We start from the raw sequence: 25,456 nt of genomic DNA on the forward strand, positions 1-25,456 counted from the left end.
CTCATGCATCCCCTACTGGGAACTGGCCTGCAACCCAGGCATGTGCCCTGACTGGGAATTGAACCATGATCCCTTAGTTCGCAGGCCTGTGCTCAATCCACTGAGCTACACCAGCCAGGGCTCCAGTTACCCTTAATATTTAACACACCTATGTTTTACTTCCTATTTATTCTCTTTCTCACATTAGGCTACTGTGATTCACTTTTCAAATTTTTTAAAATTAAATTTATTACAGACTGGCTTTGTGCCCCCAGAATCATATGATTTAGATACATATTTAGGGGTTGAAATGCTAGCTTTTGAGACCTCTGAGAAATATTCATACTGCTTTTGACAAGCCTGTTAAACATATAAATAGCACCTTGGGAACCCATGAAATGTTATTATTGCTCAAGAAAGGAAAAATGATGCATAAAAAAAGTGTAAAAGTGAAATAAGCCTCTGGCTAAAAGCTTCAGGGTTTGAGCACTGGAGAAATGAAAACCGAAAGAGGTCAACACTCTGATCTGAGATGTTGAATTGAGAGGTGGGTTATATGATGCAGGAAGGGCTAGGGCCAGTTATGGCTGCCAGTAGCAGAATGCCCAAGAATTAATCTCTGGTACAATGCCTAGAAGAAGAACACAATGACAAGAAGTTATAAAGTAAAAATAAACTGGATCATCAAGGTGGTCATACTGAGTAGGCAGTGGAGGTGATCCTCAGGTTCCCAAATAGGCCCCTCAATCTATAGTAGAGGGCCTCAAGCAGGACTGGAGTGGACCAGGTAGGACTCCAGGTTACAGTCAAAGTCCTCAAACAGCATGGATTCTGATGGACTAGGCTGGGTAGCTTGGGTCTCCATGACAAAGTTCACTGGCTGCTTCTGTAAGAGTTCTGGGTCAAAGGCCACACCCCGAAAAAAAGGGTGGACCTGGAAGTGATGCAAATGCCGTAGACGCTGGAGAGGATTCTGGCATAAGAGCTGAAGGGAAATAAAGCAACAAGGATAAGGAACTGGGATAGGAAAGGGGCTGTTAACCAGGACACTGGAAAAGGAAAAAGAAGTTCATGGAGCCATGGAGGGCAGGAAAAAGAACCCTAAAAAGGAAAGGTTTTCTGAGAGAGGGAAATAGGCTAATGTAGAGGCAAAGGCAGGAATAAAGGAGCTGCGCCGGTAAAAAGGTATCATTGACCCATTCTCATTAGTGACCTATTATGGATGGGGAGGATATATCTGGAGGACCAGGAACTCAGGAATGAAATTTGAAATGCTGGTTAGAGGACAAATAGTGACATAATACTTGATCAAGTTGGAACCCTGCCCTTCAAATAATTAATCAGTGGAATGGGGAAATACCACTTCAATGACAGGGAAAGGAGAGAGTGAATGGTTTGTCTGGTAGTCAAGAAGGAAAGCAGTGCTCACCCTTACCTCATGGAGCAGAAGTGAAAGCCCCTGGTTAAGAGAAGCTGGGATCTCAGAGCCATAGTGGGTCACACTTGCCAACATGGCCACGTGATCTCTCGCTGCAGCCACTGGGAACTGAGTTAAGAGGTGGGGGGGGTGTCATTTCTTAGCAGGAAGGAGGCAAGGTTTCCTAAGGTTTCCTAAGGTGGGAAGACCTTAGTTTTTGGTCAAAACTAACTTTTTGCCCACAGGGCAAAAACTTTTCTCTGCCCAGCATCAATACCATTCATTCTCTCACCTTTCCAGTTGCCAGAGAGAAAAGCAAGACACCCAGGGACCACCAATCAGCAGCATGGTTGTAAGGCCCTCCACTCAAGACCTCAGGGGCTACAGATTTGAAAGATACTTGTCATTGACATTGGTTGGCTATGCTCCTGCCCAATGCTTGCCCACCAGCTTTAGCTTTTTTCTTACCCATGTACTGAAGAGTGCCACAGATAGTATAGGCTCGAGCTCCCTGGGGCAGGTGGCGGGACAGACCAAAGTCTGTCAATTTCAGATGACCTATAAAAGATAGTGCAATGAAAAAAAAAAAGATAGTGCAATAGCACTACTCTGTTCCATCCCTCATCAGCCATGGCTTATTCCCAAACTGAAATACCTCTCATTCTGCGACTAGGAAAAGAAAAGGACTTACCTCGTTTATCCAGAAGTATATTCTCCATCTGAAAAATCACAGGGGAGAAGTTATTATTCATCCTCTTCCTGGATACCCCACAGCTGAAGAAGACACCCTACTCAACATTCAGGTCTATATTTGGAAGGACCTTGTACATCAGGGCCCCAAGGTCAGTTGTTTTCAGCTACTCCATGTTTTCTTAGACATGTGGAACTTCTTACTAAGGCCCCTCCTCAGACAAAGAAAAAAAGCACTTAACTCTACCTTCACATCTCGATGGATGATGCCCAAGTCATGGAGATAGCCTGTGGATGACAGCAAGTGCATGGGGTGTGCTGCAGCTCTCCTGTCCTTTCCAGTCACCCTGGTGGCCCCACCCCATCCCTATCCCTGTTCTTTGACCTCCAGAGTTACTACCAATTTTCTTCTTTCTGTCCCCCCCATCCCCCGCCATTAACTCTTCCCTCATTTCCATTGCCACTCCTGTTTCACTTACACAGCACAAGGACCAGCTCAGCAGCAAAGAGGCGAATGGAAGCCTCAGCAAAGCAGCCAACCGTGGACCACAGGGAGTACAGATCTGTGCTGCAGTAGCTGCACACTGCAAAGCACCAGAAGTCTGGGCGAATTTGGGGCCTATTGTGCCTGGGCTCAAGGCACTGTAGACCTTCCGCCCAAACTGATGCCATAAGCTGTTCCCTCTCACTTTGGGAGAGAGAAATGCTGTGAGGAAATAAGGCAAAGGCAGAACAAGCCAAAGGGGTGGATAATCTCAGGTGGGGAATATGATAGGAGGACCTTGGGAATGAGGAGAGACCAGTCACTCACTAATGAAGAGGTGCCGTTTTCCCTGCCAGCTGTCCCCCAAACTGTGTACAAAAGGATGGTTGATCTGTCGCTGGGGACAAAGAAAACAGGAAATTAGGGAAAAACAGGGTCACTGAGGATCAAGGCAGCCAAGAAGTCAGAATATATCTACTTGTGCGGAAATATATTGCCTCCACCTCTAAGGTTAACTGAACTAAATTGGGACTGTCTGCCTGGGACTGTCCAGGAACCAGCATAATACTAAAAAACACACTAGGACATGCTGGAGAGATTTCCCTAGCACCGCAGCAACAGCTGGGGCAGATAGGCCATTGCCCAGGCTAAGGGGTACCCAAGACGAGGCTAAGTTTGGGGTGGGGGCAGGGGCAGCAATAGCTGGAGGAAGCCACTGCCACCAGACCCCCCCACCCCAGCATGAGAATCAAGAAGGTGAGGAAAGGATAGAGATGGGGGAAGGGGGGAAGATATTTTAATGTACATTTTATTGAGGAGTGCATTTTACTGTAGAACCAACAGAAGTTGTGAATAAAGGTAACTGTGTCAGCAAATCTCAGCAACAACACAACAAACACTTCTTCCAAAGGGACTAGACCCTCTGAAGGGAGCAGTCTTGTGGGGTGGCTCTCAGAAACCCATGATAGCAGCAACATGGCAGAGAAGGTGGCTCTGAGCTCCCCCAGGATGTGCCAGGTACAGAGGGCAGTGTATTAGTGCCTGTCATGGGGGGAATCCTTCCCTTTTGTAGTAAATGCTGAATGTATGTTCACTCAAGCCACCTGCTTACATTAAGTGCCATCCCTGATTGCTAAACTGTCACCTAACAATCGAAGTTTGACATGTTCTTGCAGTTAGTGCTTGAAACTCATAAACATCATGCTTTTTAAAGTTCACTTAGCTGTTTTTGTCTAATAGACTTTTGTATATTAGACTTTTAGTCTAATATACAAAAATATTTGTATATTTTATCACCAGACCATAGTGGCAGATATTTTGTTTTTAAACACTTACATACTAATGGCTCAGTACTGAATGATTTGACCTTTCCAATTCTGTATGTGTTAACAGATTAATTTTATGTTTGCATGTGCATTTTAACATTTTAAACCCTAATTTTTATTACAGGAGCTATATGTATTTTTCAAAAAACAAATTAAAAAATTTAGATGAGTGGGGAGCACTGGGGTGGGGTGGGCTGGGATGGGAGTAGAAGGCAGAAAACTGTACTTGAACAACAATTAAATTTAAAAAAATTTTAGATGAGTAAAACAAGAAAATAAACACTGGCTATTCCACTAAAAATCAAGAATTATAGTTAATAACCTTGATGGAAATCCTGATTTTTTCCTATGTATTATAAAAATGTTACATAATTCTTTTCTCTCCTCCCCCTTTCCTTTATTTTAGTCATTCTAGTAGGAATGGGGGTGCTATTTAATTTTGGTTTGAACTTGCTGTTCCCTGGTAACTAAGGATGTTGAGCATCTTTTCACGTGTTTATGTTTTTATGTGTATATATGTATATGTGTATGTATATACAGGTCATTCAGATATATTCTTCTGTGAAGTGCCTGTGGGTTCCTTTGTTCACATTCTCTTAAGTAGTTTCCTTTTTTGTTTGTGGTTGTTTCACAGGTGAGGGTAAATCCAGTCCCTCTACTCCATCTTGACTGGAAGCAGAAGTTCCTACATTGATTTTTAAAAGTGTTAACCCAATCTTACTGTATTTTTTGGACTATAAGACACACTCCCCCCACAATTTGGGAGGAATAATGGTTGTTAATGCTGCTGTTGAGTCCTGTTTACATTTACTTTAATGAAATATTATTATTTATGTTATTAAATATTTTACCACATTTTTTGCTTCAAAAATTTTCTCCCTATTTTCCTCCTTTAAAATCTAGGTGTGTCTTATGGTCCAAAAATATGGTATATTCCTAGAATAAATATAACTTGGTTGTGATGTATTTTCATATTTATATATTGCTGCACACAGATTAATATTTTGTTTATGATTTTTGTATCTACTTTCATGAGTGAAACTGTTTACAGTTTTTCTTCTCTGATAATGTCCATGCCAGGCTTTGGTGTCAAGATTATGCTGGCTTCATAAAATGAGTTGGAACAAGTTCTCAACAACAAACAAAAAAAAGAACCTAGACTAACCCTGCTGATAGCTACTTTTCTCAGGATCTACTTTGGTTGGATCAGAGGGATGGGCAGAACCAGGAAAAGCAGGACATTTGTACATTTGTACAAAAAAGGTACTTTCTCCACCTGTAGTTAATAGTTCTTCCTAGGATCCTTTCCAGGGCTCTGTGCATACCTGGATGCTAACCTCCTCTTTGCACTGCCTCAGGATGTCCCTCTGGAGGACCTTGACCTTGGGCACCACCTGTAACAGGACAGGGATGATAACTCCCAGAGGGGAATAATGCTACTGAATTGTTGATTCCTCCCAACCTTTCCAGAATCAAAACTGGAGGCAGGGACTAGAGAATAATGTGGAAGAGTACCTAGGTCCCTACCTTCACTGCAAACACTGCTTTCCGGCCACAGTCTAGCACCTTGAAGACAGTTCCAAAGGAGCCTTTAGCCACAAGACCTAAAATCTGTACAGAAAAATGGAGAACAGAGCAGTTGAGACTCTGGTCATTTATAGATTTCTCCCCAAAACCAAGATGTCTTCCAGTGATTCCATTGACCTACCTTCAGCGGCCGATGCCCCCTAAGGGGCCTAATGGGAAACTCCGGCAGAAAGAGGTTGATGATCTGAGGCACTGGCCACTCAGACAGAGGCTTCTCAATTGGCGGTGGGGCTGACTCCAGGGGATTCTGGTGCTGGCACTGATGCCCCAGTAGTCCCCACAGTTCTTCCAGGCCTGACCTGGTGGTCCCCACACCTGACCAGAGGCCCTTCCAGCCTCGGACCCAGGGGCCCTGGATGTTACCACCCTGCTGAGAACCAAGGGAGGCCACTCTAAACCTGTGCCTGAGGCATTACAGATTCAGCAGGCACTTCCTCTAATAGCAACTCTAGAGACCAGGCAAAATTGCCACCATTATTCTTGCTTTGGGTCAAGATCTAGATTTCCTGAACGTGATTCAAATCCTCTAGGAAGGCAATGTTTGGATATTTTCTCCATGAGGCTTCCAAGATTCAGCCTGCACCTCCCAGTATGGAGCTGGGATACTTTCACAGTACAGCCTTCCCACCCCCACAGTGGGCATCACTAACATGCTCCTCACCAGTCATTTCTCAGGCCTCAAGCCCAGGTCTTCTTCACCTCCCCTAGACAGGCTGCCAGAGCCCCACAGCCTACCTCATGAAGAGCAGCTGCCCGGGCATGTCCCTGCCGACAGCTCGCTGTTCCCATTCTCAGCCTCTGCTTCTTCTCTCCTTTCGCTAAATCTGCTATCCCAGTTACATAAGCAATTCCTCCCCCTGATGTTGCATTACACATGAACCCTGGTTCTTGCTATTCGTGACTAGGAATGCAAGTGATGCAGCCAAACCTCACCCTGATCCCCAAATCCTATTACCCCTGGTCAGAACAAGTTTACAGCCAGAACTAAAATGTACAGAGAGACTTATCAGCATAGGGCTAGTGTCACACCAGAGCTGGGAAATATCTGCAATACAGTTTTAGACAGGAGGGAAGAGGCTACCCTCTTTAGAGTGGCAGCTAGAGTTATGTATCTTCGGTTGATTGGGAGGGAAGGATATAGACAAGATGAACCCATGCACTCAACACAATTAAAAAAACAGCATCAAATTTAAAATATATATTTTTCTCCTTAAATCATTTTCTTACCATTTTCAAGGGCATATCCCAGGGGGACCCATGGCCAGTCCTGGCTCCCACAGCCATCTCTCCAAGTGAGCTTGGCACAGATTGTGGGAGGGGCTCATTCCCCTCGAACACTAATACCTCTTTCATACAAGGCAGTGGAACGAGGCACAGGTCAGCCCTCTGCCCCCAACTTTCTGGCACAGGGGAAAGAGCAGCTATACTTAGAGAAATATATATGTATTTATACATGTCTATTTATAAAAAATTTATCACACTTGATCAGAACTGTCCCTCACCCTTTCAGCTGACCCCAGGGGAACCAGATCCTCCTGGGGCCATTCCCTGGGTCTTGCTCTTGATGCCTCTCTGGCCCTGGGCCTGCTGATCAGTGTGAGGTAGAACTCAGAATTATTACCCACCACTCTCCGCAGAGAACAGACCAGCTGCTAAAAAGCAGTGCCCCTCTCTGCAGTACCCCGTGGGATCCTAACCCCAACAAATCCTGATGGATAAAGGTAAGTGCCTCCCACCCCACAAGTCTCTGGGGTCTGAGCCAGAGTCAGATCCTGTACTGCAGCCACTCTTGGATTGCTGGATCACTTGCGCCTGCCAAAAATGGACTTCTTGCCAGGGTTCTTGTTGCCCACACTTAGACCAATGAGGAGCCGGGCTTTCTCCTCTTCTTCCTGCTGTTGCATGTTGAGGTCGGATTTAGTTTCTAGCTTTCCCCGGACCTCTGACCCCGTTGCAGGCTTCAGCCTTAGCTTCTCTTTGATTACCTGATAGAGGAGTAAAAGGGAGGGTAAATATTAGTGGAATGGGAAGAATTAATCACAGAATTAATCACATTAACCAATTCAATGATTTATTAAATATACACAAAGGCAAAATGGAGCAATTCAAATCCTAAAATGATCTCTGCTTTCAAGCTTACAGTCTAACTAGAACCCATTCTAAACCTGAAATTGTGCCAGCCCTCAGTTTCCTAAAAATTGACAGTAGTTAACTTATACAAAATAGTAATCACTCAATTTAATCTGAGTGAAGTCATGGAGAGAGCAGAGATAAAAGTTGCTCACTTTATTCACCCGCCCCATCCCAAGACTGCTTGTTAATACATCCTACAATGAAATGCTCCTGGGCAGAGGATATGTGTTGCCAGACCCTGCTAACCAAACAGCCATGAACTCTGCTGGGATACCTGGGCAACCAGGGCTTTCCGGCTGTCCCTCTTGACAGCCATGGCAAAGTCTAGCCATGTCCATGTGTTGTTGTGATACTCCAGACAGGGCAGCACCAGGTTAAGGTCACCCCAATCCACACTGTTCTTCTCACCCTGCAAGAGACGGATGGGTAGGGAAGAGAAGAAGGGAAAGAAATATGTCAGTTACCACTTTTAGTTCAGGTTACCACTTTTACTCAGTTACCACTTGAGTCCAAGTCTAGTACCTTCCTGTAGCTGCAACCTACAACTATTGATTACCCCTTACCTCAGTTTGATAATGGGAGCAGAGAAAACTTACCACTCATGGGTCAACTTCATAAGCTGGACTATCTTCATCTTTTATGATGATCTTAGCTGGTTCCCTTCCCACCCTGTTCTAGAAAGTGCTGGGGAGGAACCGACCTTGTAGCTGACACACAGTGGAACCTGTGGAATCTTTATGTAGATGAAGGAGTTGTTCATCGCAGCTCGCTCTTTCATCTTGTCAATATCATCCACAGGGTGCTAGGAAAGGCAGGAAAGGAGTATGAGCCCCTGAAACTTAGGACTCCAAACATCTCCATCTTCTTGCATGTCTGGAGTAGACTCAAAGGCAACAGAGGAAATCCCAAGCCTGCCCTAACAGTGTCCTAGGACTGTTCCATTTTTTTCATCACCAGGGGCACGTCCAGTACCTCAGGGACTTTGCGAAATGACCTTCTGACCCCAGAACTCCGATTCAAGCCCTGTGCCACACCCTTCCCAGGGCCCAGTGCTGCTGCATCATCTGTTGCAATCAGCTGTCGAGGCTTCACCACTGGTATTCCTGTGAAAAAACAAGCACACCAGCTGTTGTCCTCTTTCTGAAGCTTCAGCTGTCTCTGAGGCTGCTGTGCTACCCCAGTCTTCTGGAGCTCCACAATAAAAGTTCTCACCAGTAGTCACCAGTTTGGACTTATCTTCCTCATCACCAACCTCATCATCTTCCACACTTCGGCCAGGAAAGAAAAACCCCATTATTCTATGAAAGAACTGGTGTGTCAGCTGGATGGTGAGAGGCACCACATTTACCTAAAGAGGAAAAAGGCTGAAGAAGCAATTAAGTTCAGACACCATCCCTGAGTTTACCTACCCCTAATGGCGTAACACAGCACACGGATAGCTTTGACTGCCCTTTGTTCCTGGATCCCCAAAAGACTGTTTACTAACCTCAAAGTGCTCCTTAACAGAGATACCCCCAACAGGGGGCCGGACTTTGCTGAAGAGACGGAGGGCTAGCTGTCGTCCAGACTGGCAGGAGCTCTGGGGCCGTAGGACTACCTGTAGGACAGAGTGATAAATCAACCTCCAAATCCTCTATAGACTAAGAGAAGCACTGGTCTTGCTAAGACAGGCAAGCTTTCACCATCTCAGATCACCACACTGTTTCCCATTGTGGGGTTATATGGAAGGACCATCACAAATGGCCTGGACTAGAAAGTATGTGAATGGGCCAGGAATAGGGAAATAAGACTTGCCTTATAGACAGCATTGGGGAGGAGGTTGTTCATAGTGAACCAGCCCAACTCCAGAAGATGTTCTGCTGTGTCATCAGACTTATTCACCTATAAAGACAGATTACCCCCCCAACCCCCAATCCATTATATGCCTTTCTCCGGCACTTGCTAGAGAATTACTATATATCCTACTTGTTTTAGGTTTTCCATATGCCTAACCCCAAACTTTGGTATCTTTTTCACCTCATATAGTCAATGTACCCTCTAATCCCATATTTCTTATGGGTGCTACCAGCCAAGGCACTAAATGCCAGGAGTACTTCCAAGTTGCTATGACATTCAAAAATGGTCTCATTCATTACCAAACACCCTGGAGGGGGATGGGGGGAGTAAGGAAAAATGAACAATGTCCACTCCTTCATGCCATGGATAATTGCAAGAGAGTTTATGCCAGTATAGTATAATTAAGGTTCTATTCCAAGCAGGGCCACATTTCTAGGGATAAGATTATTCATTGAGGAAAGCACTTGATCACCTTCATCTTTATCTGCAATACTTAATATTACAAACATGTATCTAAGGGGAATGCTGCTCATGTATCATTAATAAACTTTAATACTATCATCAATAGTTAAATAATAACTAGCTCCATTTTGTTTCTTTCTGTGAGTTATACTCATGAGACAGGTCAGTGTCTCTCAATACAGCTGCCCTTGTGTGACTGTGTATATCCAATACCTTGCTATAAAGGAACCGCTGCAGCTCCAGTTCAGCAATTCCTAGCTGTCCATCTTCCTCTGTTAGGCGCCATCGTGCCTGAGCAAAGTAGAACTCAGTGCGACGGACCACGCTCACATCTTCCTGCTGCTTTCGCAGCTCCATCTTGTTGGCTTGCTGCAACTGGAAATCCTTAAAACACCTATAAATGGACAGAAAGGTCAGAGACAATAGGGGTAACAGCATTTGGTTCAAGGGTGGAGTGAAATGCTCTAGAATGATGCAGGAGATAAACCCAGAGACGGACCTATTCTGGAACAGCTCTTCTCAATTTTCTGCACTGAATTCATTGCTTCTCATACCCTGCTATGTGATTACAAATCCCATCTTTCAGTACTAAAGCTTCTTAATTTCTCTGAAGTAATGTTTTTGAACTAATAACCCCTATAATATCTACAATTGTGTTCCTTACTGATCAGCTCAAGATATTTTACTTTCAGTTCAGCTACACGGTATTAAGACAACAAAAGTAATCTTTCCCAACTACCCATCTTTCTCCTTTCCCAGGAAGTATTCTATTGATGATCCACAGGAAAGGCTCTCTTGTTCTCAACTTCTTGGCTATGTTCAGTAAGGCTCATTCAGGAAGAGGTGCCTGAATTTACTACATCAACCTTTGATCATGCACTAGGCCTAATACCTATCAGAATGTGGGCAGAGAAGAGAAATTGACTCCATCTGGGGAACTGAAAAAGGGCAGAAAAAGAATGCTATTTCACCTGATGAGGATATTAAGCTCTTCACTTTCCAGCGTTAGATTGGCCTTCTCCTGGTTTAGCTGCAACTGAAGCTTTTGGTTCAGGTCAAGAAGGTTCTCATTCTTGCTGTCATCCTGCAAAGACTAGGGAGCCAGAACAGGAGAAACTGAGAGATTTCCCTTGACCTAGGAGACGTCCCTCTCCTCAGACTGCCCAGGTGACTACCTTCATGATAGAATACATCTGCTTTTCCAGCTGCCGTATCTGGGCCACATGCTGCCGCACAGCCTCCTGCAAATGTAATATGCTGCTGCGCTGTTCCTCAGGATTGCTAGAAATCTCAAGCTGGAACCTGACCCGCTGCTTCTTCTCACTATGCTCCTAAAGGAATAAAAAAGAAAACGAACAAGATTTTATAATAGACAAGCCTTATAGTAAATTGAAAAGAGAAAGGATAATGAATGGCAATCTCTTCTGAACAGCTCACCTTTATCTGTCACCATCAGCAGCAACAATAAGGGGTGGGCCCATTTGGAAGATTTGGTAATTGTTGTATTTCACAATAAGCCAATCAATCCCACAGGGTAGGGGTGGTAGGGATGGTGGAAGCAGGGAACAGTTACTGTTCTTAGAGGTATGTAAATGACTGAGTAGAGAACTGACCAAGAAACACAAGTAAACAAGCTCTATAGTCTCAGGGACACTCAGACCCTTCCAAGATAAGTGAAACTTCAACTGCTGCTGTTGACTAATAGATTATAAACCAACAGCAAAGCCCTTTTGCAGTCTGAAACATGGCTTTTCTTAATGGATTCCAAATAAAGCACAAAGTCTAAGGGTTCCTATGAGGATAACTGGCATCCTGTAAGAGCCCACACTCACCTTCCGCTTGGGTTCTACATGGAGCAGCAGGTTGTTGACAATGTCCAGGATCATGGCATACTGAGCTGGGTTGGTGGAGATTTCCAGCTCATGATGGATGAGGGTGAAGGTATCCACAGCCCCTAAGTAATTGTTAGCAGCTAATTAAGAGGCTCAAGTTCCTCTTTAAATATCTACCCCGCTTCTTAAGCCGTATTTGGAACCACTCTATTAGTTAACCTCATAGAAAGGGCTTGGTGAGAAATGCTCACGGGTAGAAATATGTTTGTTTATTTAAAAATCAAACAATACCATTATCCATAGTTCTAAGAGTACAGGTTTGCTGTTTTTTTCAACATACCTAAGTGGTTTATTAAGATAACAATTAATTCATCCAAAACTAATTCATGTGAAACATACAGGCTACTGGCAACCACTGTCCTAAAATTATGTAAGTACAAATAAACGTACTGAAATGCGTAAAATTCTAAGTTTTTAAAAAAGATTTTATTTATTTATCTTTAGAAGAGAAGGGAAAGGCAGAGAAACATCAATGTATTGTTGCCTCTCATGCGTTCCCCACTAGGAACTGTCCTGCAACCCAGGCACGTGCCCTGACTGGGAATCGAACCACGATCCTTTGGTTCGCAGGCCTGCACTCAATCCACTGAGCTACACCAGCCAGGGCTGAAATTCTAAGTTTTTAAACCAGAATATTTCTATACTACACACTTATATTAATGACATATAAAAAAATAAAAACTTTATTAAAAAAATAAGTTACACTTGCCTCTAGCTTACAGTATAAAACAATTTTATTTGCAAGAATGCAAAATGATTGTTTGCCATGAGCATTTTGAACATATGTCTAATTTTCTTGTTCAATTTGCATTTATTGGGGAAACTGGTGTGTATAAAACCTTAAGTATAATAAGCTCTGATCTTCATTGTGGTGCCCATTGGGTATGTGATATAACTGCAGTATGCCTCTGGGGAAGGGGAAAAGGGATTTCTTTGTACCAAGTCCTAATTAAACTATAATTTCACTTTTGACTTTTAAGCTATCAATTTTGGACTTGGAAAAAAAATTTGAGGGTGATTCAATAGAGGATGCTTCACCACTGAACACTCGCTGTTAAGAGTGCAGGTTTTTGCCCTGGCTGGTGTAGCTCAGTGGATTGAGTGCAGGCCTGCGAACCACACGATCGCGGTTCGATTCCCAGTCAGGTCAGGACACATGCCTGGGTTGCAGGCCAGTTCCTGGCGGGGGACTCATAAGAAGCAACCATACATTGGTATTTCTCTCCTTCCCTCCCCCTCTAAAGATAAATAAATAAAATCTTTAAGAAAAAAAGTGCAGGTTTTTATGTCATAGAAGAACTTACAAAATGTAGACAAAGGGAAATGTTAATGTCTAGTGCAAAGTAAAACTTTTAATAGCACCACTGCCTCAAAATCACTAAGGAAATAACTACTGTCATAAATTTTTTAGTACCCCCCTAAAAGGCTTGCAAGCTCTGAATACCTTCCTGCTTCTTTAGGAGATCTTCCTTTTCCTGTTTCTCATGAACCTCAGGTGGCTTAATCTGAGTTGCCAGTTCAGGATCAATGTCATGGCTGTAACTAATATAGTACATTCGGCAACTGCAGCGTGAAATGATCCGCTGGACTTGCTGGGCTTGTTGTGCCTCAGCTGGCTGGTTCCAATCTGGGAAGAGGTGGGAAAGAGATAAGAGAAAGACATTGTCAACAGAGGTATTTTGAGAGCCTTCCAGCTAGCTACGTGTGATGTCTAGGGAACTTCAGACACTTGCTTTCAAACTAGCCTAATACAAAATGGTCCTACTCCAGCATTAGGAATAGGAAACGAAATCAGGATCCTTTGGGATGCACATCTGCTCCTAACCATATAGTAACCGTATGATGAGGAAGAGAGGAGAGCTGACCTGTGGTAGTGGTAACCATGCCTCCCACTGCTTGCCCGCTCTCCATCAGCTCTTGCACAGAGTCCAGACTACGCTGCCGGTGCTCCTCAATATTCTTCACCTGAAGATAGAGATATAGGCACCTTTACCTCCTGGGGGCTCATAGCTTGTCCTGGCCAACTGGGCCACTGATCTCCATGATGCAAGTAGTTACACTAACTATCTAGATTGACTAACTATCTAAATTTCCATTTCCTGGAATAGCTTAAAGGATCTCTCAAGGTAGAGGACACATATGTCTCTTTTGTGGCCCAAACCACCCAAATTCTAAGTTACATGCACATTCTGCCAGGCCCACAGGCCTCAGGATAAAAAAACAAGCTAGGATAAAATCAAATCTTGTCCTACCACACATCCATTAGGATGGCTAATTATCAAAAAAATGGAAAATAACAAGTGTTGACAACAATGTGCAGAAATCAGAACTTGCACCATTGGTGGGAACGTAATGGTACAACCACTGAGGAAAACTGTGGGAGCCTGCCAGGCCACAGGGGATCAAGGACAGAGTTCTCCACTGTGAAAATGGTGGATGAACTTGGTTTCTGGTCCCTGGAGCCGGCGGGTACCTTGACATTTCCCTAACCTTCTCATTCCCAGCCTTGAAGGAATGATATAACAAGATTTTGGCATATGTGTCATGTTCCAAGAAAATGACGGTTATGAGAACATCTTGCCCTTTTGATAGCTTAAGGGAGTACACGAACTTTGAAAAACAACATTGTTTCTAGTTCCTTGCGGTCTTGCTTCAGGCGTTAGCAGTTTGTATTTAAGACAGCTGTTCCTTGAATAAAGTTGCCATTTGCCAGCAGAGCATTTGGTCCTCTCCATTCTTTTAAGTCCCTCGCCTCACCTCGCGACCACCCTTGCTGCGCCGGGCGCGGCAGAGTGGCGCCCGAACAACAGGGACCCTGAAACAGGGGGTCTCGGGGGAACCTGAGGAGTCCTAATCGCGAGGATAGAGGAGCCCGAGAGGACCGCTGCTACGGGGTCCCGGTAAGTTAAAAGCGAAAGTAGCAGGGAGCGGTTTTGGAGAGTTTATAATCATGGGGATTTCACACTCATCAGATCGGGGACTTTTTGAACAAGTCCTTTGCTCCTTATTAAGGGGGCGAGGCACTGCCACTTCTAAGGGTCAAATACATCGTTTTGTTGACTTTATTCAACAAGTTTGCCCCTGGTTCCCGGAAGAAGGAACCATCAATATGGAAATTTGGAAAAAGGTAGAACGTATTCGTGAACACTACCATGCTCACAGTCCAGAGAAAACTCCTGTTGATGCATTTTCTTTGTGGACACTAGTAAGAGACTGTCTCAGGGGTGATTCTGAGTTTGACAAATGGGAGCGTGGGACTCGCAGTAGCCTGCGAGCCACTCGTTCGGCAGAGGATCTTTCTCGCCATCCACCTCCATTGCCGAATGCTCCGCCTCCAACGACTTGGGAGTCGCCACGGTATGAGGAACCTGATCTTAAGGTGGCGGCTGTTCAATCGGGGCCGTCAAACCCTGATGAAGTAGATTGGGGAGATTTAGCAGATCAAGCGGCCGCCTATGACCCCTCCCATGGGGCTTTTCTTAATGTAAAGAAAATAAATGAGAATCCAAAGGAGACAGAACTGGATTTTAATTTTAAAGACCTCCTTCATCTTCTTCAGGCTTTAAAAAAGCAGACTTATGAAACTAAGGAGGAACCAGTTCAGGATACAGTCCCAATGGCTCTTCCTTCTGAGGATCCCATGTTTCCAGACAGCTCTACTACCCCTTATTAATAGCATCCCCATTACAGATGGCGATGCGGCGGGCATTTCATGAGGACGAATCCATAGAGGGATTTTCCTCTACTCCTCATATTTTCCCTGTTATCCAACAGCAGAACCAAGGCCAGCAGTGGCGAGATTACGAGCCCGGATAGCTCAGTCGGTAGAGCATCAGACTTTTAATCTGAGGGTCCAGGGTTCAAGTCCCTAGATGGTATGATCCTCATTCTCCTAAACTGTTAGTGTCACATTCCTTATTTGTTCTTAACTTTTTAACTTTGGATGTAGAGGGACACTCCGCAGCTGATCGGCATTGGGGGCCGCGTATGCGGCATAACCCGTTGGTGTATTGGAGAGACCCCATAGATGGGTCTCGTCATGGACCTGACTCAGTTTTAGTTTGGGGCAGAGGGCGTGTTTGTGTTTTTCCAACAGACGCAGAAGCCCCTCGTTGGCTTCCCGAACGCTGTGTCAGACATGCCCAGAAGCAAGATGAACCGGCTACGGAGACGGCTAGCACGCCTGACAATACAACCTCGCCTCAACCACCTGGAGCGAGCTCGGAGAAGACTCCAACATCCCCCCTTTAAGCATAGATATTGCTCGAGATGCTCAGAATTTCTTGTCCGCTTTATCCAAGCAGTTTCCCTCTTTTGAACATTTTCTTTATAATTGGATAGGTTTTGGTATCTTCGTTATTCTGCTTTTGTTGTGTATACCTTGCATTATTCGGCTTTTTATCAAACAAATCGGTGGCTTATAGGTAGACCTCAAAAAACATAAGCTGAACATGACAAAGGATGTAGAGCCAGTGCGCTATATAAAATAAAAAAGGGGGAGATGTGGGAGCCTGCGGCAGAAAACAGTACAATATAGTTCCTCAAAAATTAAAAATAGAATTACTATATGATCCAGTAACTCTACTTCTGTATACATATGCAAAAGAACTGAAAGCAGGGTCTCAAAGATATATTTGTACACCCATGTCCACAGCAGCATTATTCACAATAGCTGAAATATGGAAACAAATCAAGTGTCCATTGGTGGATGAATAAATAAGCAATATGTGGTATTTATGTACAATGTATTCATCCTTAAAAAGGAAATTCTGACATGCTACAACATGGGTGAAACTTGAGAACAGTATACTAAGTGAAATAAGCCAGTATCTCTCTCTCGCTCTCTCTCTCTCTCTCACACACACACACACACACACACATACTGCATGACTCCACTTACATGAGGTACTTAAGTAGCTAAAATCATAGAGACAGGAAGTAGAATGGTGGTTGCCAAGGACTGGGGGAAAGGGAAAGCGGGGAGTTATTGTTTAACAGGTATAGAGTTTCAATTTTATAAGATAAAAACTTATGAAGGTAGAGTGCAGTAATGGTTGTATAACATTTTGAATATATTTAATACCACTGAACTATACACTTAAAAATGGTTAAGAGGGTAATTTTATAACGTGTATTTTCCATCTTGGAAAGTTGGAAAAAAATCAAATCATGTCATAAGCAAAATTTTCACCAAATCCAAAATTTCCCACCACTTCGGTATTTATGTTTTTGTGTTCTTGCTCTTTTCTGTCCTCAGAGAGATAACCATTCTAACACTGTTGCCATGGGGGAAGGGGACTGAACTATTTTGACTCTCTCTGCCTAGCTGGAGTCAAAGTGAATAACAATGAATAATACAGAACAACACAGCAGGTCTGCCAAGTCACACAAAAATGTATATAGGAAAGGCAAGATCAAAGTCCCTCCGACCTAAGCCAAGGACATTCCACTTCAATACTAATATCATAGCCTGGGGGTTGTGGGGAGAAGGGTTCATGTGCAAAAGAAGGCATGCCTAAAGAAGCAGAGACCCAGCACATGTAATAGAGGTAAATCTAGCATATCTCATCCTGCCCACCTGCACATGAATATTTAACACCTTCTGTGCCCACCTCCTGAGACTACTAGTAAAGGGCACTGCTGGCCTGAACCATACCTTTAATATATCAGCATGCCCTCTATAAGTATCAATAACCTAACCCTTACTTGGCTTGGCATCTGATGAGATGCTTCTTACTTATATAATTAAACTAGAGGTTGCCTGGATTGAGCTACTGGAGTAAGCTCAGTAAGGTCACTAGAGTAAGAAGCACCAGGCAAGGTGGAGGGAGAAGGGCATTAGCTTTATCCCAATTGACTACAGAATGGCAAATGATGTTTTCACATTGTATCTAGTAACTCATTTGGTAGACCACACCCAGCACAATGTGAACACTTAATACTTACTAAGTAGTAATGACAATGTAGGATATTGACATCTCATAACCATTATATAGCCCAATAATAATATTATATCCTATCAATTATAGCACAAATTCAGTTTTACCAAGAAGCTGAAAAGAAGATTTTAGAGCCACTACTCAATCTCACCATCTAACAAAAACATTATCTTGACACATACAGATAGATGCCCCCTTATACACACTGACCTAAAAAAAAAGATAAGACCACCTTCCATCTGAATGAAGCTTTATATTTTTCAAAGTACTTTCTCATTTGATCCCTTCATTTGATCTTGTCAAGGTGAAGTATTAGAGCTCCATCTCACAAATAAAGGTGACTTGCCCAAGGGCTCATGGCTACTATACTGGCAAAGCTGGCATCAGAACTCTCATAATCCGATTCCTACACAGGCAGTCTTTCTATTCAACCTTACTGCCTTGCTGAAAAAAACACTCAGTCATCTTCACTGAGATCAGAGAGCCCTGGTGGGTGTGGCTCAGTGGGCTGGGCATCATCCCACAGACTAAAAGATTGCAGGTTCTAATCCCAGCCAGGGCACCTACCTGGGTTGCCAGCGGGTCCCCAGTTGGGGGCACGTGACAGACCACAGATTGATGTTTGTCTCCCTCTTTTTCTCCCTCCCATCCCCCTCTCTTAAAATAAACACAATCTTTTTTAAGAGAGAGAAAAAGATCAGAGAAAAGGCAGACAGACAGCTTATCTAAAATTCTGACTTATTGCCTGTTTTCAGGCTTCCTGACTACCGTGATGTTAACAGGGGTTGACAAACTTTCAAAAGTTCCAACCCATTTTGTTGTAGCACTGGGAAATGAGAATTTTCCTTGCAATGAAATAGAATAGCATGATATTTTTTCAAAGGAATGCTATACTCACTGACACACAGACCAAAGACTACCTATAGTTCCTACATTCAAGGTGTCACCAGTCTCATTATTCTGCTGAGCTGGCAGCAACAGGTACTGTCGAATTATAATTGCAACAGGTACTTGCAATTATTCTGGGTGGCAGGGGCCAACTACAGAAAACAGGATGTAATGGGTCTTCCTTCCTCACCCTGTTGACTAACCTCTAACCAGAGCTGTCGGCCATCCTGCTCAGTGGGGCTGCTTTCAGTGGTGGCAAAGTACTGCATGCCATCCAGTAGGCAAGTCCACGATGTTTTTTGCTTCAATGTGTCACCATACCAGGCTGGATGATGTTGACACTGCAGCAGCTGGGCTTTAGCAGCTGACACAATGACACAGCCTTCTGTTTCTGCTCCACGAAGAACCATCTGTGTCAGAGAGAGAAGCAAAATCATAGCATCAGAGCCACCAAGAAAGATGAGAACAGTTAGAGAAGTGTACCAATGACTGCAGCTGGGTCCAGTTCTGGCTTATTGAGTGAACTCTACTGGCTTTTAGAAATGGTAGGGATTATCCCTGATACCTGCTGCAAGGAATAATTTTTTGGAGCTCTACCCACCCATTCTTACTTAGAGGTGGGGGAAGGTGAACACATTATGATTATGGCCTAGCCCAGTGTTGGGGTGCTCTGATAAAGAGATGGTACCTGGCAGTTGACCAGCTCAATTAGGCAGTTNAGCAAAATCATAGCATCAGAGCCACCAAGAAAGATGAGAACAGTTAGAGAAGTGTACCAATGACTGCAGCTGGGTCCAGTTCTGGCTTATTGAGTGAACTCTACTGGCTTTTAGAAATGGTAGGGATTATCTCTGATACCTGCTGCAAGGAATAATTTTTTGGAGCTCTACCCACCCATTCTTACTTAGAGGTGGGGGAAGGTGAACACGTTATGATTATGGCCTAGCCCAGTGTTGGGGTGCTCTGATAAAGAGATGGTACCTGGCAGTTGACCAGCTCAATTAGGCAGTTTCGGTTATATATATCATCCGTCTGGCAGGCAGCAATGCCACACAACTGCTCACTCACACCTGACTCGTCTTCTGTGAACACTACAAACCTATCTGTCTCTTCAATCAGCTTCTGCAACATATAGGCACCTGGCAGAGAAACAGGAAGCAGAAGAAGTCACAGTCTCAAAGGGATAAAATCCAAACTGATCTTCCTTCCATATTGCTGACTAAGTAAGGGCTAGAACATATTGTCCCCAACCTGCAATTCCAGCCCACCCCACCCCACCCCACCCCTTGACCTCTCAGGACAAAATAAGGGCTGCCACTTCACTTTCCCCTCAATTTCAATGAAAGAAACAGATTTCCTCGCTGGTCAGTGTGGCTCAGTGGAATGAGCACCAGCCTGCAAACCAAAAGATCATTGCTTCAAGTCGCTGGTTCGATTCCAAGTTAGGGCACATGCCTGGGTTGTGGGCTGGGTTCCCCCGTTGGGGGCCTGTAAGAGGCAACTGATCAATGTGTCTCTCACACACTGATATTTCTTTCCCTCTCTTTCTCCCTCCCTTCCCTTCTCTCAAAAAAGTAAATAAATGAAATCTTAAAAAGAAAAAAGGAACAGATTCTCTTAAAAGTAAGAGAAACTATATAAGTAGTAGCATTTTCTTCTCTTAGGTATAGCCACCTCTGGATTACTCTAGGATCTCCACCCCACCCATTTTGTTCCTTATAATTTTCAAATTATTTGAAATGCTATTTGTTGACCACTCATTTCCATGTGAAACCTCTCCCTTGCCATCAGCGCCATTGTGTTCTAGCTCTACTGCTCCCTCTGATTATGCTCCCTCTAGACCTCCTGCCTTCTCCCAGGTTTAGAAGTTAAGTATCTCCTAAGGTCTATCCTTGGCACATTCCCTTCTCTTTCCTACTCTTTCTTCTAGTGAATTTGTCTAACAGTGTTTTGGTTAAAAGCACAATCTTCAGACTTAAGACTAGTCTGTCTCTGCTTAAGATCCTATCTATCAGTGACTTGATTTGTGAACCTCAGCAGCTTGCTTTTAACATGTGTTCTATTTCCTTGCCCGTAAAATAATAGTAACTATCTCATAAGGTTGTTGAGAGAATTTAATGGAATAATATATGAAAGTATTTTGCAGAGGATCTGCCACACAGTAAGCAACTATTATTATCTCCTTTGCATTAACTCTTAACTCTATGCTAAAATTCCCAAGTTTCTATCTCTAGCCCTAAGCTTTTAGACCCTCATTCCCAGCTGTTTGTTAAACATTACCTTGATGTACTGTTTGCACCACAAACTCAGTACGTCCAAATCAACAAGTCTAACCTCCCCAATGCTGTTTAGCCTCAAATTTTCTCTTTCCCCATTTTAATTCCTTTTTCCAACCAGTTGCCAAATCTCTTATATGCACAAGAACATTTTTATCCATCCTGCATCTTCATGCCCACTGCTTCTACCTATTCAGGCCCTTGTTGCTTCTTGTTGAAACACCACAATAGTTTCCTCATTTGTCTCCCCATCTACAAGTCCTTCCTCTCCAGTCCTTTTCTGCACTGCCAAATTTTTCTTCCTAAAATTAAAACTCTAATGATGACACACCCTTATCAAAAACTTTCAGTAGTTCACTACTGTCTACCGAGTAAGAACAAAAAGCCTCTTAGCCTTGGACCTGGCTGGGTAGCTCAGTTGGTTGGAGCATCATCCTGATATGTCAAAGTTGTAGGTTCAATCCCCAGTTAGGAAACATACAAGAATCAACCAATGAATGCATAAAGTGGAACAACAAATTGATGTTTCATTCTAAAATTAATAGATAAAAAATGTTTAAAGCATGTTAAAATCTTAAAAAGAAAAAAACTCTTTAGCCTTGTATGAAAGGCTTTTGATGATCTACCTCCAGCTTTTCTTTCCAGCATCTTCTCTCACTCCTCTCTTTTAGCCACTCTCTAGGCCAGACTGTTCCCTCTCCTTTGAACATACTAAGCTCTATCAACTCCACTCCCTTGGGATGTTCCCTCTGCTGTGAATGCCTTTCCTCCCCATTTCCACATGTTCAAACCATACCAAGCCTTCAAAGGTCCAGCTGAAATGCTATTTCCTCAAAAAACCTTCCCTGAGTGCATTCTCTCCTTCATTCCAGTCAAGAACTTCCGCATTCTTTAATTTCTTCCCTGTGGCATTTATCACTTTTCACCTTGTTCTTTTTTTTTTTTTTTTAAGATTTTATTTATTTATCTTAGAGGGGAAGGGAGGGAGAAAGAGAGAAATATCAGTGTATGGTTGCCTCTAGTGCATCCCCTGCCAGGAACTGGTCTGCAACCCAGGCATGTGCCCTGACTGGGAATCAAACTGCGATCATGTGGTTCGCAGGCCCGCGCTCAATCCACTGAGCGACACCAGCCAGGGCTCACCTTGTTCTTAATGCACTCCTCTATACTTGTTATTTCCTCTTCCTAAAATGCCCTCTCTTCTTTCCTCACCTGTCAAACTCTTACTCATATTTTAAGATGCACCTCCATTATCAACTTCTCTATGAAGGCTTTCTAGACTTCCCTATGCTAATTTAAATGCTTTCTTCTTTAACATTTTTACAAACCATTTTCATAATTAAATAATTTGCATACCTTTATATCTACCAGTTTCTAAGCTTCCTCCCATCTTTGTATTCCTAAAGTCTAGGGATGTCTGGTACATTATAAAACCTCAATAAAGCTAAAATGAATCTACGGATAAATGAGTGATTGAGTGAACTCATCTTAGCTCATCCAGAGGTAACAACCTGTTGAGGCAAGTTGAGTATCATGCATTCCATGAACCCAACACAGTGCTTTGTGCTGTTAATTACTCAATAAATACTTGTTGATTGAAAATAATTTATTAAAACATAAAACAATTCTCTAATCCTTTGCTTTTTTCCCTTACTCATCCTATGTTGGCCCCACTATTCCTTCCTGATTCTCCCCCTGACTACAGACTACATGCTTTAATGCCTCATATCATTGGGGTTTTTTTTAAGATTTTATTTATTGGGGAAAAGGGGAAGGACTCACATGAAGAAGTATAAAGGACACATGGCCAATAACTGGGGTGGGGGTGGAGATGGGAGGGAGGTGGGGAGCACTGGGGGGGCAGGGCTGGGAATACAAGACAGAATACTGTACTTGAACAAGAGTTAAATAAAAATTAAAAAAATATTTTATTTATTTATCTTTAGAGGGGAAAGGAAGGAGAGAAGGAGAGAAATATCAAGGTATGGTTGCCTCTTGTGAGTCCCCTGCTGGGAACTGGCCTACAACCCTGGAATGTGCCCTAACTGGGAACTGAACTGCGATAGTGTGGTTCGTAAGCCCTCACTCAATCCACTGAGCTACACCAGCCAGGGCTTCATATCATTGTTATGTAACACTTAAGTGGCCTAATATGGAAAAATAATGGTTTCATCTCTATGCTTAGATGGAACCAGCCGTGACTTAGTGCTTTTCAAACTCCTGTCCAAGCCAATGTACATATCCTAAAGCTAACCCAGCAGACTCTATCTCCCCAGCTTACCTCCTGATGACCCCTTATCAGGCTGTCCACTAAAGCTGGGAGTGCTCACAGGAGGTGGGGCTGGGGCACTGGTCGGGACACTTTGTTTTGGCTTTTTGGCTGGCATCTGGGGATCAATCTTTAACCCCTTCAGGGCCTCAGTGGAGAGATTACGTTTGAGTACAGCTGCCTTTTTGTAGCCATCATATAAACCAAAGGCAATGTCCCGATTAGTCGTCGTCCAGGAAGCCCGTAAATCCACCAAGTGCAGCTGGTGTGTGTGAAAGGCAGGATCCCCAATTCGAGCAGAGAGCTCCTAAGAAACAGGAAGAGAACCTCAGGGTAGCATGGAAATTCCCACCATTTCTCCTGGACCACAAATGCAGAGATAAGAAAACAAGTTTGTGACTTCTGGCCAACATGGAGGCATAGGTGGAACACTGTGCCTCCTTGCACAACCAAGTTTAAAGACAACAAAGTTTTAGTAACAAGAGCGCAACCAAAACACAGAAAATTGAACTGTAACAGAAGTCTGACAACAACGAACCATTCAGCCAGACTGGTAAGAAGGGCAGAGTCAGTGGCTGGTGGAGCGGAGTTAAGCAGGCAAAAGCGGCCTGACTGACCCAGGAGTGCAGGTGGCAGATGGCAGCTCCCAGGTGTGGAGTGGCAGTGGGCAGACCCAGTGGGGGCACAAGGCAGCTGGCTGACTGCGGCCACACATTCCCGCGCAAATAAAACAGGTGAAGGAGTGAGCAGTGAGACAGATCGCACAGGCTAGGGCCCCAGGGCCTGGAGTTAAAGCCTGAAAACACCAATTGGAGAAACTTTCAGGGTTGAGGTGCCGGGAGAAGTTCCTAGGCTCACAGAGAGTTTGTTGGAGAGACCCACAGTGTCCTGGAGGGTGCACAGGCCCACACACCTGGGAGCCAGCACCAGGAAGGCCCGGCTTGCTTGCAGGAAGTAGCAGAGGGGACCGAAATCCGAGAAAGAGTGGAACAAAAGCCATTGCCCCTCCCTGACCCCACTCCCACATACGTACGGCCCCAGCTACTGGGTTGCCCCACCCTGGTGAATACCTAAGGATCCGCCCCTCATATGTAATAGGTGTGACCTGACCAAAACATTATGGCTCAAGTAGAAAACGAGCTCAAAGCCAAGCTTAGAGCCAATAATTTTAAGCGACCAAGAAATAGCCAACCTATCAGATGCACAGTTCAAAACACTGGTGATCAGGATGCCCAGAGAACTGGTTGATTTTAGTCACAAATTAGAGGAAGAAATGAAGGCTAAACTAATTGAAATGAAGGGAAATGCATAGGAAACCAATAGTGATGGAAAGGAAACCTGGACTCAAATCAATCGAGTGGACCAGAAGGAAGAAAAAAATGACCAAACAGAAAAGAATAAAGAAACAAGAATTCAAAAAAATGAGGAGAGGCTTAGGAACCTCCAGGACATCTTTAAACATTCCAACATCTGAATTATAGGGGTATCAGAAGGGGAAGAGGAACAGCCACAAGTAGAACATTTATTTGAACAAATAATAAAGGAGAACTTCCCCAATCTGGCAAAGGAAATAGACTTCCAGGAAATCCAGGAAGCTCAGAGAGTCCCAAAGAAGGTGGACCCAAGAAGGAACATACCAAAGCACATCATAGTTACATTACCCAAGATTAAAATGAAGGGAAGAATTCTAGAAGCAGCAAGAGATAAGGGGACAGTCACCTACAAAGGAATTCTCATCAGACTGTCAGCTCATTTCTCAAAAGAGACCTTACAGGCAAGAAGGGGCTGGAAAGAAGTATCCCAAGTCATGAAATCTAAAGACCTACATCCAAGATTGCTCTATCCAGCAAAGCTTTCATTTAGAATGGAAGGGCAGATAAAGTGCTTCTCAAATAAGGTCAAGTTCAAGGAGTTCATCATCATCAAGCCCTTATTATATGAAATGTTCAAGGGACTTATCTAAGAAAAAGAGGATAAAAAATATGAACAGTGAAAGGACAGCAAACTCACAGTTATTAACAACCACACCTAAAACAAAAGCAAACTAAGAGGACAGCTAGATTGGGAGCGGAACCATAGAAATGGAGATCACATGGAGGGTCAGCAACAGGGGAGTGGGAGGAGGAGAAGTGGGGAGAAGGTACAGAGAATAAGTAGCATAGACAGTAGATAGAAAATAGACAGGGGGGAGGGCAAGAATAGTATGGGAAATATAGAATCTGAAGAACTTATGACACATGAACATAAACTAAAGGGGGGGAATGGTAGGGGAGGGGGTG

At 43.7% G+C, this 25,456-nt stretch overlaps 2 protein-coding genes across 10 annotated transcripts in view; both read right to left on the reverse strand.

The window, feature by feature from the left end:
• Positions 1–126: 126 nt before the first annotated feature.
• RSKR (ribosomal protein S6 kinase related) lies at positions 127–6,512 on the reverse strand. 7 transcript variants are annotated; one of them, XM_037070344.1, is made up of 12 exons: positions 6,218–6,512; positions 5,604–5,849; positions 5,423–5,506; positions 5,221–5,289; positions 2,898–2,967; positions 2,566–2,670; positions 2,334–2,374; positions 2,088–2,115; positions 1,865–1,954; positions 1,689–1,777; positions 1,415–1,525; positions 127–964 (listed from the first exon to the last, which is right to left on the reverse strand). In XM_037070344.1, exons 1-12 carry the CDS (start codon positions 6,356–6,358, stop codon positions 743–745), a joined length of 1,296 nt encoding a protein of 431 aa, XP_036926239.1. In that variant the 5' UTR covers positions 6,359–6,512; the 3' UTR covers positions 127–742. The 7 variants fall into 7 exon arrangements, with proteins under 7 accessions (XP_036926239.1, XP_036926240.1, XP_036926244.1 ...); XM_037070345.1 differs by having other exon boundaries at positions 5,233–5,289; positions 5,604–5,852; XM_037070349.1 differs by having other exon boundaries at positions 127–610; positions 5,604–5,852.
• Positions 6,513–6,665: 153 nt separating this feature from the next.
• The window catches only part of BLTP2 (bridge-like lipid transfer protein family member 2), a 31,908-nt gene continuing 13,117 nt past the window's right edge, over positions 6,666–25,456 (reverse strand). For 2 of the 3 annotated variants that reach the window (XM_037070341.1, XM_037070340.1), the window contains exons 24-39: positions 23,190–23,484; positions 19,614–19,771; positions 18,836–19,042; positions 13,671–13,770; positions 13,250–13,432; positions 11,746–11,867; positions 11,089–11,244; positions 10,885–11,006; positions 10,127–10,307; positions 9,410–9,496; positions 9,102–9,212; positions 8,828–8,963; positions 8,588–8,718; positions 8,316–8,417; positions 7,890–8,024; positions 6,666–7,467 (exon numbers count right to left, since the gene is read on the reverse strand). In XM_037070341.1, the coding sequence (XP_036926236.1) occupies positions 7,285–7,467; positions 7,890–8,024; positions 8,316–8,417; positions 8,588–8,718; positions 8,828–8,963; positions 9,102–9,212; positions 9,410–9,496; positions 10,127–10,307; positions 10,885–11,006; positions 11,089–11,244; positions 11,746–11,867; positions 13,250–13,432; positions 13,671–13,770; positions 18,836–19,042; positions 19,614–19,771; positions 23,190–23,484 (2,409 nt within the window). In that variant the 3' untranslated portion in view covers positions 6,666–7,284. Of the gene's footprint in view, positions 7,468–7,889; positions 8,025–8,315; positions 8,418–8,587; positions 8,719–8,827; positions 8,980–9,101; positions 9,213–9,409; positions 9,497–10,126; positions 10,308–10,884; positions 11,007–11,088; positions 11,245–11,745; positions 11,868–13,249; positions 13,433–13,670; positions 13,771–18,835; positions 19,043–19,613; positions 19,772–23,189; positions 23,485–25,456 lie in introns of those variants that run through there. The other variant, XM_037070342.1, reaches the window with a different exon arrangement.

Source organism: Sturnira hondurensis, unplaced genomic scaffold (genome assembly GCF_014824575.4).
Source record: "Sturnira hondurensis isolate 20B ecotype Veracruz unplaced genomic scaffold, ASM1482457v3 Scaffold0018728, whole genome shotgun sequence".
NCBI lineage: Eukaryota > Metazoa > Chordata > Mammalia > Chiroptera > Phyllostomidae > Sturnira > Sturnira hondurensis.

Excerpts from the sequence above, each read along its gene's own strand:
- RSKR (XM_037070343.1), bottom strand. The coding sequence starts at position 6,358 with ATGTGTAATGCAACATCAGGGGGAGGAATTGCTTATGTAACTGGGATA. Across the intron at positions 2,671-2,897 it reads AAAACGGCACCTCTTCATTA|TGTGCAGCTACTGCAGCACA; the intron begins GTGAGTGACTGG and ends GGTGCTTTGCAG. Across the intron at positions 2,116-2,333 it reads TCATCCATCGAGATGTGAAG|ATGGAGAATATACTTCTGGA; the intron begins GTAGAGTTAAGT and ends GTGATTTTTCAG.